General features: G+C 52.8%; 1 protein-coding gene across 1 annotated transcript in view; it reads left to right on the forward strand.

Annotated features, from left to right (window-relative positions):
- Positions 1 to 16,524, forward strand: part of Man1c1 (mannosidase alpha class 1C member 1) — a 150,316-nt gene extending 133,792 nt beyond the window's left edge. Inside the window, exons 8-12 of the mRNA XM_005353065.3 lie at positions 2,625 to 2,740; positions 9,365 to 9,584; positions 11,845 to 12,017; positions 13,650 to 13,765; positions 14,418 to 16,524. Coding sequence (XP_005353122.1) covers positions 2,625 to 2,740; positions 9,365 to 9,584; positions 11,845 to 12,017; positions 13,650 to 13,765; positions 14,418 to 14,544 — 752 coding nt within the window. The 3' untranslated portion in view covers positions 14,545 to 16,524. The remainder of the gene's footprint in view (positions 1 to 2,624; positions 2,741 to 9,364; positions 9,585 to 11,844; positions 12,018 to 13,649; positions 13,766 to 14,417) is intronic.

Raw genomic sequence — 16,524 nt, forward strand, 5'->3', positions numbered from 1 at the left:
AGAGAGAGAGAGTATGTGTGGTCTGTCTGTGTCTTCCAGTTGTACTACATTCTTATGTGTGTGGTGTCTGTCTGTCTGTCTGCCTGTGTCTCTCTCTTGCAATTGTGCAACATCTTTGCACGTGTATGTGTGTATCTTTCAATTGTGTTACATTCATCCATGTGTGTGTGTGTCTGTCTGTATCTATCTTCCAATTGAGCTATATCCTTGTGTGTCCATCTGTCTGTCTGTCTTCCGGTTGAAGTACATTTTCATCCTTCTCAGTCTCTCTGAGTCTTGGTTTTCAAAGAAGAAGAGAGTGAACTGAATTCATAATCTACAACCAGGAAGGTGCTTAGGAATAGCAGTTAAGGCTCTAGGTGTCCTCCAAAGGTGACCTAGGTCATCCCAAACGAAAGAGATCCAGGCAGGGCCTGACTATCCAACAGAGACTCCACACAGCTTCTGCCAAGAGCTTTCCTCTCCAGCAGAGCCTCTGCCATGAGCCTCTCTCTACCTCAGCAGGCCCAGAGGCCCAGGAAATTCCACCCAAGAAGTTTGCCATGATGCCCTTGCCACACACAGCCTCTTCTTAAAAATCACAGAAACGTGGAATTCTCAACCAAAATACTTGTCAGAATGAGGAAACTGAGGTTCCAATACAGGTTATGAGCATGGAAGGCAAGGGCTTAAGAACTATTCCATCCCTGGCAGCCTAGGATGGCGCAGCAAGCAGAAGAGAGCCATGGAGTGACTTCCCGCTACACAGGGGATCGTTTTTCTTCCCAGGCTGCTCTGGGGTCACATGTATGAGACTATTTCATGCTAATAGCAGATGAATCGTTGGCCTGCTGGAGAGCAGAGGGAAGGCTGGGCCTGCTGGGTCTGTCAGGGCTGCCTCCTCCTGGCTTCTGCCCCAGGTCATCTCAGGGTCTCTGGTCTTTGTTGGGTTCTTTCAGTGTGACTATGTTTTCAGCAGGTACGCCACTTCCACCTTGCATAAACTGAGTGTCTTCGCACTCTTCCCTCCCCTTGGATTCCCCAAGCGCCCCCCCCCCAGGCAGCGCACTCAGGAGGCTGCTTGCATCATTTGCTACCGCAGAAATGGCCGGGGAAGGGGGGAGTGTTAGGGCCACAGCTCAAGTCACCCAGCTTCTGCTCCTGTCTCTTTCCTCGTCTCCTAACACCTGGCTTCAGCCTCTCAGGATGCTCAACCCCACCCGCAGTGTAAACTATGCCCAGGATAACCCACTGGGCTCCAAACACACACGCCACACACAGACGTATGCCACAGAGACCCATGCATATGCACAAACACATCACACACATAGACACACAGACATATGCTACATGGACCCCCAAATATATACAAACACACCAAACGCACATCAGACACAAAGACATAAACAACACAGATCTGCACAAACACACATAGTACACACATAAATATGGACATATGCCACACAGACCCACACAAACATACCGCACAGATCCACGCATATATACAAACACACCACACACGCATACCACAGAGTCACACTCTATACACAAATACACCAAACGCAGATACCCACACCAGATGACACACACATAGATACAGACCTATACCACACGGACATACACAAATACACCTTACACACAGATATACACCACAGACTCACACATATACACCACACAGATCTACATAAACACACATACACCACATAGACCCATACTTAAACCCAGCCAAAACACACACCACACACAAAAATGTCACACAGACCTACACAAACATCACACCACACACATACACACAACAGACATTGACCCCCCAGATCCATGCATACACACAAACACTGCACAAGACGACACATACACTATATATACACATACATACAAACCATGTACGTACCATACAAACACAGCACACCACTGTAGCCCTGGCCCACCGTCCCCAGACAGAGAGGGATCCCAACCCTCCCTCCCCTCCAGCTCCCATCATCTTGATCTGCACAGACCAACTCAGTTTCCCCAGGGTGCTCTGCAGCTGGGGTCTCACCCAGGACTTACTCCTCTTTCCTAGCCTTTTCTGAAGGACCAGCATTCACTGCGAACGGCCCGGGAAGAGATACACATATGCACACACACACACATGCACATTCACATAGACACAGATATATGTATATTCATTCATATATATTTCCTAGTATTTATTATAAATTTGTAATAAAAAAGAAAAACACACTATGAGAAAATCCAAACTTCATGCATGAGCCTGCAAAGCCGCTGGGAAGGAGCCCTGCGCACAGCTGCCCTCTTTTGGTCTGCATTCCCATAACTTTACTGCAGAATAGTTGCTCTGTATCCATTTTTAAATCTCATGGGATTTAAAAGATAAAATCTGCCCTTTGCAGTAACCAGGGTCCTTGTCATCATCCTGTTAAGGCCAGATGGACCACGGCCCCGAGGACCCTGCGCAGGGATACAGGACACCTGGCTCAAGATGTCCTGGTTCCCACTGGGTCTTTTCAGCCCACCCAAGTTGGGCTGGGTGGCAGCTGACCAGATGCTGGCTCCACTCCAAGCCCAGCTCAGACCATGAAGGCTGCCATTTGAACCCAACCGATAATAAATGCGCTAATCCTTCCTGTCATCTTTTCCTGCAGACCACGTCTCGGTTGGAGGACTTGGGGACAGTTTTTATGAATATTTGATTAAGTCCTGGTTGATGTCCGCCAAAACAGACATGGAGGCTAAAAATATGTACGACGAAGCATTGGAGGTAAGAGAAGTTTCCCGTTGCCTGCCCAGCGGGCAGCCACCAGTCCTCAGGGCCCTGCGTGCTGGGAGGGGCCACAGAATGGGCAGGGAGTGACAGGCGAGGCCTCCCCAGCCACACTGCACACTGACACCTCCCCAGATTCAGGAGACATCTGCGTGTTCCTCCCTCGTGCTCAGAACCCCGGGCTCAGGCAGGTCAGCCCATTTGTCCGAGGTCTCATAGGAAGTGACAGTCTGATTTAGGAAGCTTAGTTAAGCCCTCCCCCAACAGTCTGGGCTTCAGCTAATGTGTCAAAGCCCACATGGCAGCCAGGAGCCTTTGGGATCTTCAGCTGTCATTCTGTAAAGGGGAGGTGACACTTCAGCAGAGAGAGAGTGGCATCCAGGATGTGTGGAGCGTGTGCTTCTGCTCATTTTCCCATGTGGATGCCAGCCGAGATCCAGAGAGAGGAGGACACTTGCCCAAGGCCACACAGCACTGCGCTAGCAGAGTTAGGGCTGCTGCTGGTCTCTTCGTGGGCTGTGGAGGGAAGAGGGGTGGAGGCTGGAGTGAGGCCCTCTGAAGAGGAACATTGAGAACAGACCAGGAGTTGACTGGCTGGAGCTGTGGATGCCTTTGTTAGGTAACAGGTGGAAAGCTCAGGGCAGGGCTGGAGAGATGGCTCAGTCGTTAAGAGCACTGGCTGCTTTTACAGAGGATCTGGGTTCATGTCGCAGCACCCACCTGGTGACTCACAACTATCTGGGGATCCAGTGCCATCCCCTGACCTCCCTGGCACCAGGCATACACATGGTGCACAGACATACACGCAGGCAAAAAGTAAAAATAATAAATCTAGCTGTGTGGTGGTGGGACACTCCTTTAATCCCAGCACTCAGGAGGTAGAGGCAGGAGGATCTCGGTGAGTTCAAGGCCAGCCTTGTTTACAAAGTGATTTCCAGAATAGTCAGAGCTGTTGCACAGAGAAACCCTGTTTCGAAAAACAAAATTATCATCACCATCTAAAGAGAATTTTTTTTTTTAAAGAAAAAGCATGGAGAAGACTCGGGCCTTGGTTTCCCATGAAGTTAGTTGGATTCCTTGTCCCATTGCCTTGCTCTAGAACACCACCTCATGTTCTTTAGTGTGAGCTCCTTGTTCCCCCCTGCCCTGCTTCTAGATCAGTTCTGCACACAGCAGTCGTGGGGCTGGAGATGCTTGCTTGTCTCCTCGCCATCTCCCCTTTACTCCTGGAGTTGATCGTGACCCACCCCCTCCACCCACTGGGTCCTACCAGATTAGGACCTGTCAATCACCAGGACCGCACCACTAGGAACTGTCAATCACCAGGACCGCACCACTCCCCCTTGTCCCTCTGCTTCCTCAGGTGCAGCAGGCTGTTCCCACCTCAGCACCTTTATACACGCCAAACGCTCTACCCAGAATGCCATTCAAAAGCCAGGTCCTTTAGAGTAGCCAACTCTTGGCACATATGCTGCCCAAATGACCTTCCCAGCCTGTCCGTCACACGTCCAGGCTTATTCTCTTCTTCACTTGTAACAGAATCCAAAATGATTGCTTACAAACACCTAATCTTTGCTGATCTTCCCCAAATACGCTGTGAGTTCTCCAACCGACAGTCCTGTCTCCTTGTTTACCCCATAAGCCTCACTCCTGAAACAGGCTGGCAATGGCCGGCACACAATAACTGTTACATGAAAAAGTAGGTGCTGGGTGATGGATAAGAAGAATGAGTGGTGTTTGGATGGATGGATGGGTGGGTGGGTGTATGAGTGGATAGGTGTGGACAGTTGATCGAGGGATTGAGGGATGGATATAAACAGTTCAATAGCTAGATGGATGGACAGATGGATAGATAAGTGGGTATGCGGATGTGTGGACCGTTGTGAACAGTTGGGTGGGTGGGTGGATGGACGGACGGACGGACAGACGATGGACATGTGAGTGGATGGGTAGATTGGTATGGGCAGCCAGATGGATATAGGAAAGGATGGACAAATGGATGGTTGGCCTGATAGATTTATGAGTGGGTGGATGTATGAGTGAACTGGTATGAACACTTCAGACAGCTGGGCAGATGCATGAATGTGTTAGTGGGTGGATGGGTGGACAGATAGATGGACCAGTGAACAGAGGAGTAGATGGGTGGATGGGTTGGTGGATGGATGGTGGAGAGAGAGACAGACGGATGGATAGCTGAGTAAACGGGTGGACGGCCGGCAGATTGATGTGACCACGTGAATGGATGGATCAGTGCATGGATTAGTTGATGGGTAGATGGGTGGATTTGGATATGAATGGGTGGATGGGTTGATGAAGAAATGCATGGGAGATGGGTGAACTAATGTGAGCAGATAGATAGATCTATTGGGGGAAGGGGAGATTGATGTGAACAGTTGGGTGGATGCACGGATGGGTGGATAGGTGCTCTCTAGGCCCTGTTTGATGGCGTAAGTCTGCCTGGTAATGGGAGTGCTTACCGGAGCACACGGAAGCAGACTGCTCGAGCCGTGGGCCTCTTAAACTGTGGACTAAAGAGTAGAGGTCTCTGCCTGGCCCCCTGGTGCCACGCCCTGGCCCCCTGGTGCCACGCCCGGCCCCCTGGTGCCACGCCCTGGCATGAAGCAGTACAGCTCAGCTCATTCCATCTTAGCCCTGACTGCCCTTGGCTTTGGCCAGCGCCCCCTACAGGAGGATTGCTTTCTTTTCTTCCTGCAACTCTCTGCAGAGTAGACATCAAGTTAACGAGTACACTGCCTCGCGGCCCTTAGGGCACACTGGCTGCAGCTTCAAGGGGAGAGATGGCTATGAATTATTAAGCAGTCTGGAAGCCTCAGAAAGCATGGCTGAGCAGAGAAAACTCGGCTCCCACATTTGATCTTCTGTTAGGAGCCTGGGGGCGCAGACCCTGTGTGAAGGGCAGGCCTCTGGCAGGTCTGGGGCTTTGAAGAATATTCTAGTGATTCCTCAGCCTTGCTGGCATGTTGGAATCACTTAGGAGACTCAGACCCCTTCTCAGGCTGGACCTCAGCAATGGCGCCAGACTCTCTGGGGTGGCTCAGGGATGCCTCTGTGGAGCTTCCTAGGGATGCCTATGTGAGCAAGGGCTGGGAACCTGCAGGCTCAACCTGGGTCCAGTTGGGGTGGCTAGGAAGATCTAAGACACCCCACAGACACACCCTTGAGGCCCATAAGAGGAGGACACTTAAGGAAGCCAAGGAGGGCCTTGTCGCTGTGGCCTCCCAGGGAGTCCCTGTATTCATGCCATCTTAAAGATAAAGAAACCAGAAGGTCTGGCCACACTACAGCAAGAGCCAGGGCAGGAGCAGGGGCCTACCTGATGCTAACCCTACAGTCTGTGCCTGCACTGGCTGGCTGCAAGTCACTTGGGTCCCTGTAAGAAGACTCAGGTGAGCTTCCCAATAGGCATAGAAAGGAACTGGGCCAGGCTCCAAGCCAGGTCACAATACTCTTTCCTTCGGGCCTCACCATGACCTGTGTGTGAGCTTGCATCCCCATTCTACAGGTGAGCAAAGTGAGCCTTCAGAAAAGTGGGAAGTGGCCCAGAGGTATCCAGACCCCATCCCCTGACCAAACCCAGCCCCTCCGTGCCACATCTTAGAACTTGAGCCTTGTCCAGGCACAACACCCCCATGCCATGTCTTGTGGCTTTTTAGGCTTTAGTTTGGGCTAAGGAGATGGTTCACTCTATAAAGTGACCAGAGTTACTCCCCAGAACCTACCCAGAGCCCAGCATGGTGGCCTACGTTTATAATCTCAGAGCTGGGGAGGCAGAGATGAGAGTCCTGAGGGGGGTCTCACTGGCCAGCTAGTCTAACCAACAAGCCCAGGATCCCAATAAGAAAACGTGTCCCCCCAAAAAACCAAGCTGGACAGCGCTTGAGGAACACCTATGGCTGCCCTCTGGCCTCCACACAGATGCGCACACATTACAAACATAACCACACATGCACAGTGCACACATGAACACGCACATATGAACACAAACAGAATGTGGCCTGGCTTCTATCTCCACCTCTGCTTGTCTCTATCATAGTCAGAAACACAGATCTGTGGTTTCCTCAGAGAGGCCGTTACGCAGCCTGGGACTCACCCAGCCTGTGGGAGGGGGCCTAGAAGGTGTTGTTTCCCAGCCGTGTGGCATGGCATCCTGGCATCATGATATCCCAATACATCTTCTTTATCACATCCAACACATAGGTAGGTTCCTGGGGCCCTGGGTTCACCCTGATGGCCACCCCCTGCAGTTGCCCAGATGCCCACCCCCTGCAATGACCCTTAACGGTCCAGCTGCTGGGACCCCACTCTACCCAGGAGCCAGTGCTGAACCTAGAGCAGCCCTGCCTAGCAGCTGCTCGCACTCCAGGCCTCAGCACACTCCCCACGTGGAGCTGGTGCCCCAGCAAGGCACCTCATCAGCCCCTTTCCCATCTGCCACTCAGCGAGGGTTCCGCAGCCAGACTCCCAGCCCTGGCCCCAACAGGAGAGGAGAAAGAAAAACAGATCCAGAAGCCAAGGCTGTCTTCGCGTGCCAGGTCCTGGTTGGTGGCTGACAGCTGTGTCAGGCGACGCTCCCAGGTGGGGATAAGGCACTGGGTGCAATCATGCTCCAAATGGAGAGTCAGGGGGTAGGCATAAGAGGGCTGGCTGACCCTCCAAGAACCCCAGTATGCTGGAGGAGGCCTTCCAGGGCTCAGAATGCAGAGTGGGCACACACAGCCAGAGACAAGAGACCTCTCTGACCTCATTCTACAAAGTAGAATGTCCATATTTCATCTCGAACCCTCATTTTTTTTCTTCCTGACTGCTGGTCACAGTCATTCCTGCAGGCATTTGACAGAGACCACTGCACCCAGAACTAAGTCCATCCACAGTGCTACTGTGTCCCTAGCCCTTGGCCTCCCCAAAAGACCCCGGCCCTCTTGGGATATGCAAACGGGGGCAGGCATGAATGGGAAAAGGCCGATGAGGCTGGGGAGGCTGTGGGTAGAGGGCAGGAGACAGCTGTGAGGACTTATGGGCAGTGTCTCTTAGGGACTCTGGTGCAAAGAGACAAAGCTGACACGGCACAGAGAAAGTGTGTAGCCTGCCCAGTGTCACACAGCAGAACTGGTAGAAAAGAGATTTGAGCTCACAGACTGTGTGCCCAGGAACCAGTCTTGAAAACCAGTGACTCCTTGGGGTCCATCCAGGTCAGGGTACTTTTGAGGCCTAGTGGGGCCTTCTTTCAATGGTGCCAAGAATCTGTTGAGGTTGCATAAGGGCCTATGATGTGATCCATTCATTTAAGAGTAGATTGGAGGGCTGAAGAGATGGCTCAGAGGTTAAGAACTCTGGCTGCTCTTCCAGAGGTTCTGAGTTCAATTCCCAGGAACCACATGGTGGCTCAGAGCTATTTGTAATGAGATCTGGTGCCCTCTTGTGGCCTGCAGGCATACACGCGAACAGAGGACCAGTAATGTTCCCATGGGTCTTCAGCTAAAGCCAGAACTCATGGGCCGATGGAGGCCAGCTCAGAGTTCCTGGAACTATTGGCAGACGGTACCCCAACATCATGAGTCATTTCTCAGGGACCCCTTTGTACTAAAAGGAGTCTACAGAGCTAGCAGAAGGAGCAGAGCTCCAGTGGGTGAAGAGGGGGAGCCGATCCTCCCACGGCAAGCACGGAGGGAGAAAGCACTGCTGAAGCCCTGGACAGAGGCAGAGGTTCATTTTCTTTATATTTTTCTTTTTTCCTTTTGCTTTTTTCTTTGTTTGCTTGTTTTCGAGACGGGGTTTCTCTGTAGCTTTAGTGCCTGTCCTGGAACTAGCTCTTGTAGACCAGGCTGGCCTCGAATTCACAGAGATCTGCCCGCCTCTGCCTCCCAAGTGCTGGGATTAAAGGCGTGCGCCACCACTGCCCAGCAAGGTTCATTTTCTAATGAGACACAGGGGCCTCCCTCCCACAAAGGCCGGTAGCCACAGGAAGGCTGGGAACTCCAGAGCCTTCTGGATGCTGGAGCCCAGATAGGCCAGCAGCCTTCAGGCCAAGGCCTTCTTAGCAGACACTGCAGTGGAGAGGAAGGAAGCCTCATTGATCTTTATTTTACTCACTGTGATTACTGTTGGATCTGGGAATCTGACTCGGTGGACAAGTTTGCACATCAGGTATTTTTGCCTGCGGAGCCATCTCACGAGTCCCATTGTAAAGATTTTTAAATATTCTTTAAAACTCCATTGTTTTTTTGTTGTTGTTGTTTGTTTGTTTTGTTTTTCAGCCTTTAGAGATTTACTTGTTATTTTTATTTTATGGGTTGGGTATGTCTGTGTACCATGTGCATGCAGTGCCTGCAGAGGCCAGGAGAGGGCGTCAGATCCTCTGGAACTAAAGTTACAGAGTGTTGAGCTGTTATATGGGTGCTGGGAACAAACTTGGGTCCTCTGGAAGAGCGGCCAGTGCTCTTAACCACTGAACCATCTCTCCAGCCTCAAAATGTAGATTTAAAAGGCCTGTGTTACATCCTAGCTTCCAAAGGACAACCCTGCCCCCCGTTTCCCTGTGGCTCACTTGTGTCTCCCCTTCTCTCCTTCCCCCCCACTGCGGTGCTCTCCCCCCCCCCTCAGGCCATAGATACCTATTTGGTGAATGTCTCTCCTGGGGGTCTGACCTACATTGCCGAGTGGCGAGGGGGAGTTCTGGATCACAAGATGGGACACCTGGCCTGCTTCTCAGGGGGCATGATCGCCCTTGGTGCTGAGGACGCTAGGGAAGACAAGAAGGCCTACTACCGAGACCTCGCAGCCCAGATCACCAGAACATGCCACGAGTCCTATGCCCGCTCAGGTAACCCTGCAGGGGGAAAAGCAGCAGCTGATACCCAGGTTAGATACCAGGAAGCACTGGCCAGAGCAATAGAGCAGTGAGGGGCAGGGGGAGCTCTTAGTATCATCTGCCCTGGGAAGTTACCAGAATCTGAGTGAGAGGCAGTCCTGGCACTGTGTCCAGCACTGACAGGTGTCACTACTGAGCCCCGCCCTCGGACCCCCAGTCCCCAACCCTCCTCCAACACCCATGGCAGATTGACAACTGACCCTGCAAACCCCCTGCCTGCACGGGTCCCTCTACCTGTCCTCTGCACCCATGTGGCTCTCACCCCGTGTCTAGCAACTCTGATTCAAGACCACCACCAAGTTGCCATTTACACACACCTAGCAAATGGTCCGCCTAGGGGTGTGAGCCTCAAGCCTCATTCTATACTTGGTGAAACAGTCAGCCCAGAGAAGGGGAACTGACTTAGTTAGGCAAAGTCCCCTGGCTGAGAACCAGGCCCTGACAGCCAGTCACACACACCCCACATTGTCCCCCTCTGAAAGCGTACTGCCCAGCCTCTCTTAGGCACTAGAGCTGCCTCTCTGAGCCACAGTCCTGACCTGGGGTGGATGGGAGGCTTCCTGCTGCACTGAGTCTCCGTTGTCTCCTCTGTCCAATGGGAGAACAGCATGCAGCTGCCTCAGCCATGTCAGATTTCACGAGCCAGCGTCCAAGCCTCCCTGCAGAACCAGGCTTTGACGTGTCTGGGGCTGGAGCTGGTTCCAAGTGGGACCTAGGAAGTCATATTCGTGCTAGGCCTGAAATCGGGTCTCCCATTCTTTCCACGGCACTGGCTGGGCCGGGGCCATAAACAAATGGGAAATCTCAGGAATAATAAAGAGCTGTTTGTCTGGATAATCATCCAGGGCTGTAAAAGACAGGAGCTTAATTGAGCAGCTTGTCCCAGCCAGCCTGGCTCACCCGCAGCCGGCTGGCCTCCTCCTCCCTCACCCCATTAGGAACTTGGCAAAAGCACTGTTTCCCAGTGGCAAGAGCCTCGGGGCCACCTAAGACTGCGTGGGGTCCCAGCTGACTCTTGTTTGAGAAGATAAGTCTCCAAAGTGCCAACAGGCTCTAGAGGAAATCCCACACCCTGGGGCCTTGTGGGTCAAGGCCAGGCAGGATGGGGAGAACGTGTAGAGCCCAACTCAGCCACGCCTCGCTGTGTGGCCTTTACTAAAATGCTTAGCCTCTCTGATCCTGTTTCAATATCTGTTAGAGAAGACTTGCCCTTAGCAAAGGAGAAAGGAAAATGGAGGATTGGGATGGTGTAAAGCGCCCGGCGGAGCCCTTGAGACCACAGGGGCGGCTGTGCTGTTCTGTACACATTGGGTCCTGCAGAAAACCAACTAGCAGTAGACTCCTGCCGAACAAAACCTGGGCGCCATCAAGGCAAGCGCCCTCTGCTTGGGCAGGGGCTTTCCCGGGCTCCTGTCATGGTTAGGGTTTCCACGGCTGTGATAAAATACCATGAGCAGGAAGGACCTGAGGAGGAATCCATTTCATCCTACGTCTCTCGGGTCACGCCCCAACACTGAGGGGAGTCAGGGCAGGGCCCTGGAGGCAGGAACTGAAGCACAGTCCGTGGAGAAGCATCGCCTACTGGCTTCTTTCCAAGGCTTGCTCAGCTTGCCTATCTGCCCCAGGACCTCCCGTCCAGGGGTGACACAGCCCCCACCTTGGGCTGGGCCCCCCCACATCAATCATCAATACAGTACCCCACAGACTTGCCTCCAGGCCAACCGCAGAGACACAGTTTCTCAGTTAAGATCCGCCCCCCCCCCCAGATGTCTAGACCATAACCAGCCCACCAACCCTGATGCTCCGGGAGCTCCTGCTCAGTGTTCTCTTGGGTGGTGGTGGCTGTGTGGAAGGCAGGGAGCTGGCAGAAGGATTGGTGGACAATAAAGATCTGATAAGTCCTTTTTTTTGTTGGTTTGAGAGGATTGAGTCAGGTTCTAAAATGTAGCCCTCGTTTGCCTATAACTCATTATGTAGCCCAGGCTAGCCTCAAAATCAGAGAGATCTGCTTGCTTCTTCCTTCTGAATGCTGGGATTATAGGTGTGCGCCACCACACCCAGCTAAACTGCTAAATTCTTAAAGCTTCAGGGAACTTGCTGTGGAGACTGCACAGTTTGACGCAGCCCCAAGAGGCATCCAGGTCTATCCTAGACAGCGGCCACAGAAGCAAGAAGCGGGGTTCTGACAGTTTTTGCGGATCTGTTCCCACAGACACCAAGCTGGGGCCTGAGGCCTTCTGGTTCAACTCCGGCCGAGAGGCGGTGGCCACACAGCTAAGTGAGAGCTACTACATCCTGCGACCTGAAGTGGTGGAGAGCTACATGTACCTGTGGCGGCAGACACATGACCCCATCTACAGGGAGTGGGGCTGGGAGGTGGTGATGGTGAGTGTGGCGGTGGCGGGTATCCCTGGGAAGCCACAGTCGCGGGGGCTTAGAGCCTCTGGCTCGGCAACCAGGCCGTCCTCTGGCCAAGGGATAGGATTGTTCAGGAGGCTGCAGAGTCAAGGGTGCAGCTCTGGCAAAACCTCCCTGAGGTGAGGCTGAAATTACTAAGAGAGTCCAAGTGTCTGTGACCTTGGGGACATGGCTGGTGGCCATAGCTAGTACCATCTAGTTTTATGCTCTGGCCCTGGAGCCTGGATGAGTTGTTTGAGATGCCTCCTTTGAAACAGGACCAGCTGCCAGCCAGCAGCTCACCCTGCCCCATGGTCTTCCCTCCATCCCAAGCACTAGGTAGAATCCTGGCCCTCCCAGAGTGTCTTAGTCACTGTCCTGTTGCTGTGAAGGGACACCATGACCAAGGCAACTCTTAGAGAGAGAGCATTGACTTTGGGCTTTGAAGCCCTGGATCTTGACCTTCAAAGGTTTTTAAGATTTATGTTCATGTTCTGTTTACATGTACACCTGCATGCCAGAAGAGGGCACCAGACCTCATTACAGATGGTTGTGAGCCGCCAAGTGGTTGTTGGGAATTGAACTCAGGCCCTTTGGGAGAGCAGGCAGTGCTCTTAGCCACTGAGCCATCTCTCCAGGCCCCCAGAGGGGCCAAATGTTTTGTGCTCACGTGCATCACTAGAGAAGATGTGGAGAAGAGCAGAAGAGCCCCCAAAAGGCTTCTCAGCAATGGCTCTGTCTGAGGGCACCCCAAAAGGCAATGTGCTTCAGCAGTGCCTCCCTCTCTCTGAAACACAGTACCATATATAAGGTTGGGAACCAAAGGTCACTGAGGGGGGTTCTGAGTTCAATTCCCAGCAACCACATGGTGGCTCACAGCCATCTGTAATGAGATCTGGTGCCCTCTTGTGGCCTGCAGGCATACACACAGAGAGAACATTGTATACATAATAAATAAATATTTAAAAAAAGGAGGTCACTGAGGCAAGCTGTGTTAGTTGTAGGAGTGCCAGGGTTCTGAAGAGAGTTTAGCCCCACAGATGTGAGGGTTTCCCTGTTGGAGGATTCAAGAAAGGGGAAGGCCCCACACCACGTAGTTTCTAAGTAGACTGTAATGCGCTCTTGCAGTCAGATTTCCATGTTGCCCTTTGTGACGGTAGCCACCGCGAGTGGCCTGTCATCCCCAGCAGGATGCCTGGCCCACAGACCCTACAATGCACAAAACTGTTTCTGTGTGGAACAGGAAGCCCACATCCCCCCTGATGCAGAGGCCTCCCTCCAGTCTCCTGAGTCTGCTCTCAATCCCAGTGGCCCCTGCAGATTGCCAGCAAGAGTCCTTGACCTTTCACCTCTGTGATAAAAGTGTCAGTCACCTGATCACGCAGGCCCCTGGAAGGTGGAGAAGCCTGGGCTAGATTCAGACAGCGAATTGCTCAGTTCCTCGGGGAAGCATAGGGGCCGAGTTCCCAGCGTGGGCGAGGGCAGTGTGGGCAGGCTGAACCTGGGAGAAGGACCTGGCCTGGACTCCCCAGTGGCCAGCCAAGGGTTGGCATCTGTGTGTTGTTGAGCTCTGGCCACCGGGCATCTTCTCCTCACACCAAGGCTGCTACCTTCCTCCAGGCCCTGGAGAAACACTGCCGGACGGAAGCTGGCTTCTCGGGGATCCAGGATGTGTACAGTAGCAACCCCAACCACGACAACAGGCAGCAAAGTTTCTTCTTGGCTGAGACGCTGAAGTGAGTGCAGCTGTTCCTGGATCAGGCCAGCGGCTCAGGAGTCACAGGGAGGGAGTCCATGTGGGCTGGAGGCTTAGGGCTACCCAGCAGGCCAAGCTCCGGCCAGGCCTCAGTACTGACCACAGAGGTGATTTTGCAAACCCCTTCACCTGGTCCTTTGCCACTCAACCACCTTCCATGTGACATTGATACTGAGCACCATTGGGGGTGTCCCCCTGTGACCTCTGCAGCCCAGCGGGGAGTGCATGGCAGTCTCCTGCCTGCTTCCGGCTATAGTCCACTGTCCTGCTTACCCCTCTACGCTTCTTACACTCATGGTCCCTTCCAGTAAGCACCCCCACCAGAGTCTGGGGTCCCTAAAACCTGGCTGTATCACTGCTGTAGGAATTTAACTGTTTCTTGAGAACTGGACCAGAGTTTGGGCCATGCAGACCCTGCCTGTGTCGCCTGATGCCCAAGTCTGCAGGGCTCACAACAGGGCAGTCAGGCAAATGAAGCAAGGATGTGGGCCAGGATTATCAGGTCCTCTGACCCCAGAGCTCCGAATCCCTGTGCTTTCCCAGGGCCAACCCCGGCAGGTGTGGGTGTCCCCTCCCGTGGCCCTCCTCCCCCTGGGCACTAACCACTCTCTCACTCCCGCCCCACCACACAGATACCTCTATCTTCTGTTCTCTGAAGATAACGTGCTATCGCCAGAGGACTGGGTGTTCAACACCGAGGCCCACCCGCTGCCCATCAGTCACTGGGACAGCTCCACCATGGCCGGGCACCGCCACTAACCCACTGTCTCCACGCCCGTGTCTCAGGGATGCCTCTACTCTCTTGGGATCCGGGACCGTTCTCAGAGGCACTGGGGACGGAAGGCCCATCGTGGGCCAACCCTGGACGGATGTGTCGGACAGGCGACTACTTTTCCTCTGTGAGGAGACAGGAGCTGGTGGCTGCACCAGCATCGGGCCCAGGCTGTGGTCCCTGGAGCCCATACGTTCCTTTCTATGGGGGGATTTCTGCACCCCCCCCCAACTTGCTGTCACAGGGCCAAAGGACTGGAGGTTTGCATAGCCACACCATGGATTTGATTTGCTTCCTTTTTGGTTTAGGGAATTGGTTTTGCTTGGTTTTGCATTTTTTTTCCCACTTGAGTTTTATGACCTTCTGAAACGGCGTCCCCTAACTCGAGGAGACCTTGAGTGTCGCACACTCGCTCGCGCTCTTGACCTGTTTTCAACGCCTGTCACCCCAGCACCGACCTGTTCTACCACGTGTCTCCTGCTTTATCAGTTGAGGAGGTGCTCCCCTTTGAGTTGGTCCCAAATGTTACCAGTCACTAATGCTATTTTCATTACTGTCATGGAAAAATATGTGAAGTAGAATAAAGGAGTTTATTGAATAAGAGATAAGATTGGACTCATTGCCCACCAGTGGCTCCTGGGAAAAGCGTTCAAACAATGTCATCAGAAACTGAGGTGTGATTTAGCCAACCATTCCTGCCTCTGTAACCTCCCTTCAATTGGCCCTAATAGATCCAGGAAGTGTGAGGCCCACCCTTTGGATAGAGTTGGGTATGCATGCTCAGATGGAGGATTGGAAGAAGCCCAGAGAAGTGAAGCTGTCTGCCCGAGGTCACACAGCCAGGAAAAAGGCAGAAGTGCATATTCCTCTGGGATCTCCTGGCCACCCCAGCCCTTTGTTTATCTGCTGCCATTCAGCGATGCTTGGGGAGCAATTGTCGTGACCAGGTGCTGCACTTCAGACCTAGGGCAAGGCTGGCAGTGAGACAGTCAGTGTCCTACGGTCAGGGACGGTGCCCCTAGGTCAATGGAACAACTTCAAATCATTGGAAGTACCAACAAGACATGAGGTTGAGCCAACAATAGCCAGGACCTGGCTCAGGGGTTAAGGACAATAAGGCGACTTTTAAGCCAAGATAAGTAGGAAGTTATAGGAAAGGACATAGTGGGGTGAGGTCTGCCAATCCAGACCCACTTTCCACCCTCCCTATGCCAACCTCCGCTGCCCTGTGAACCCAGAGGCCATCTGCATGGCAATGAGTCCATGTCACTACACCGAGGTGCCAGGGTTTCCTTTCCAAGCCGGTCCCGCTTGCAGCCTGGCCACAGCTGAGGTGCTTGGGAATGTTGAGTCTTTCCCAGCCCTTTCATTGGGCTGTGCCTGTCAGCTGGCCATCAAGGTATTGGAGCTCTGAATCTGGTGACCCCCTCTTCCACCATGTGTGCCCAGGCAAGTCACCTCACCTCTCTTATTCACCAGCACAGATTCAACCGATGAGATGCTCCTGGTACCCTGTGGTCCAGGATCTACGGCTTCCTTGTTCTGCAGGCTCAGACACTGCAGCCCTTCCTGAGCAGGGCTGTGCATGTGCAGTCCCCGGAGAAGGTGCCCCTGGCCCTCAGAGCATCGGTCACACTTTAATCAGGGGTCGCAGAACGGGGTCTCCTGCAGCCCACAGCACACACGTCAAAAGAAAAGGGAAACTCCCTGCACAAACACTGTAGGAGAATTTAAAAAAATAAAAACAAAAAAACAAGATAATTAGGAGGAGAACACGATCATCATCCCACTCTCCGGAATGAATAACTTATATTTTCTTCTAGACCCTTTTCTATGAATATATAGAATATATATTTTACAAACATGGTATCAGCCTGATGCATACTGTTTTCTTATAACCTGCTTTTGCACTTAACTATATATTGTGAACCTCTTTCCATGTCCACAAATATACACGTATTTCAGCA

This window comes from Microtus ochrogaster, chromosome 10 (assembly GCF_000317375.1).
Source record: "Microtus ochrogaster isolate Prairie Vole_2 chromosome 10, MicOch1.0, whole genome shotgun sequence".
NCBI lineage: Eukaryota > Metazoa > Chordata > Mammalia > Rodentia > Cricetidae > Microtus > Microtus ochrogaster.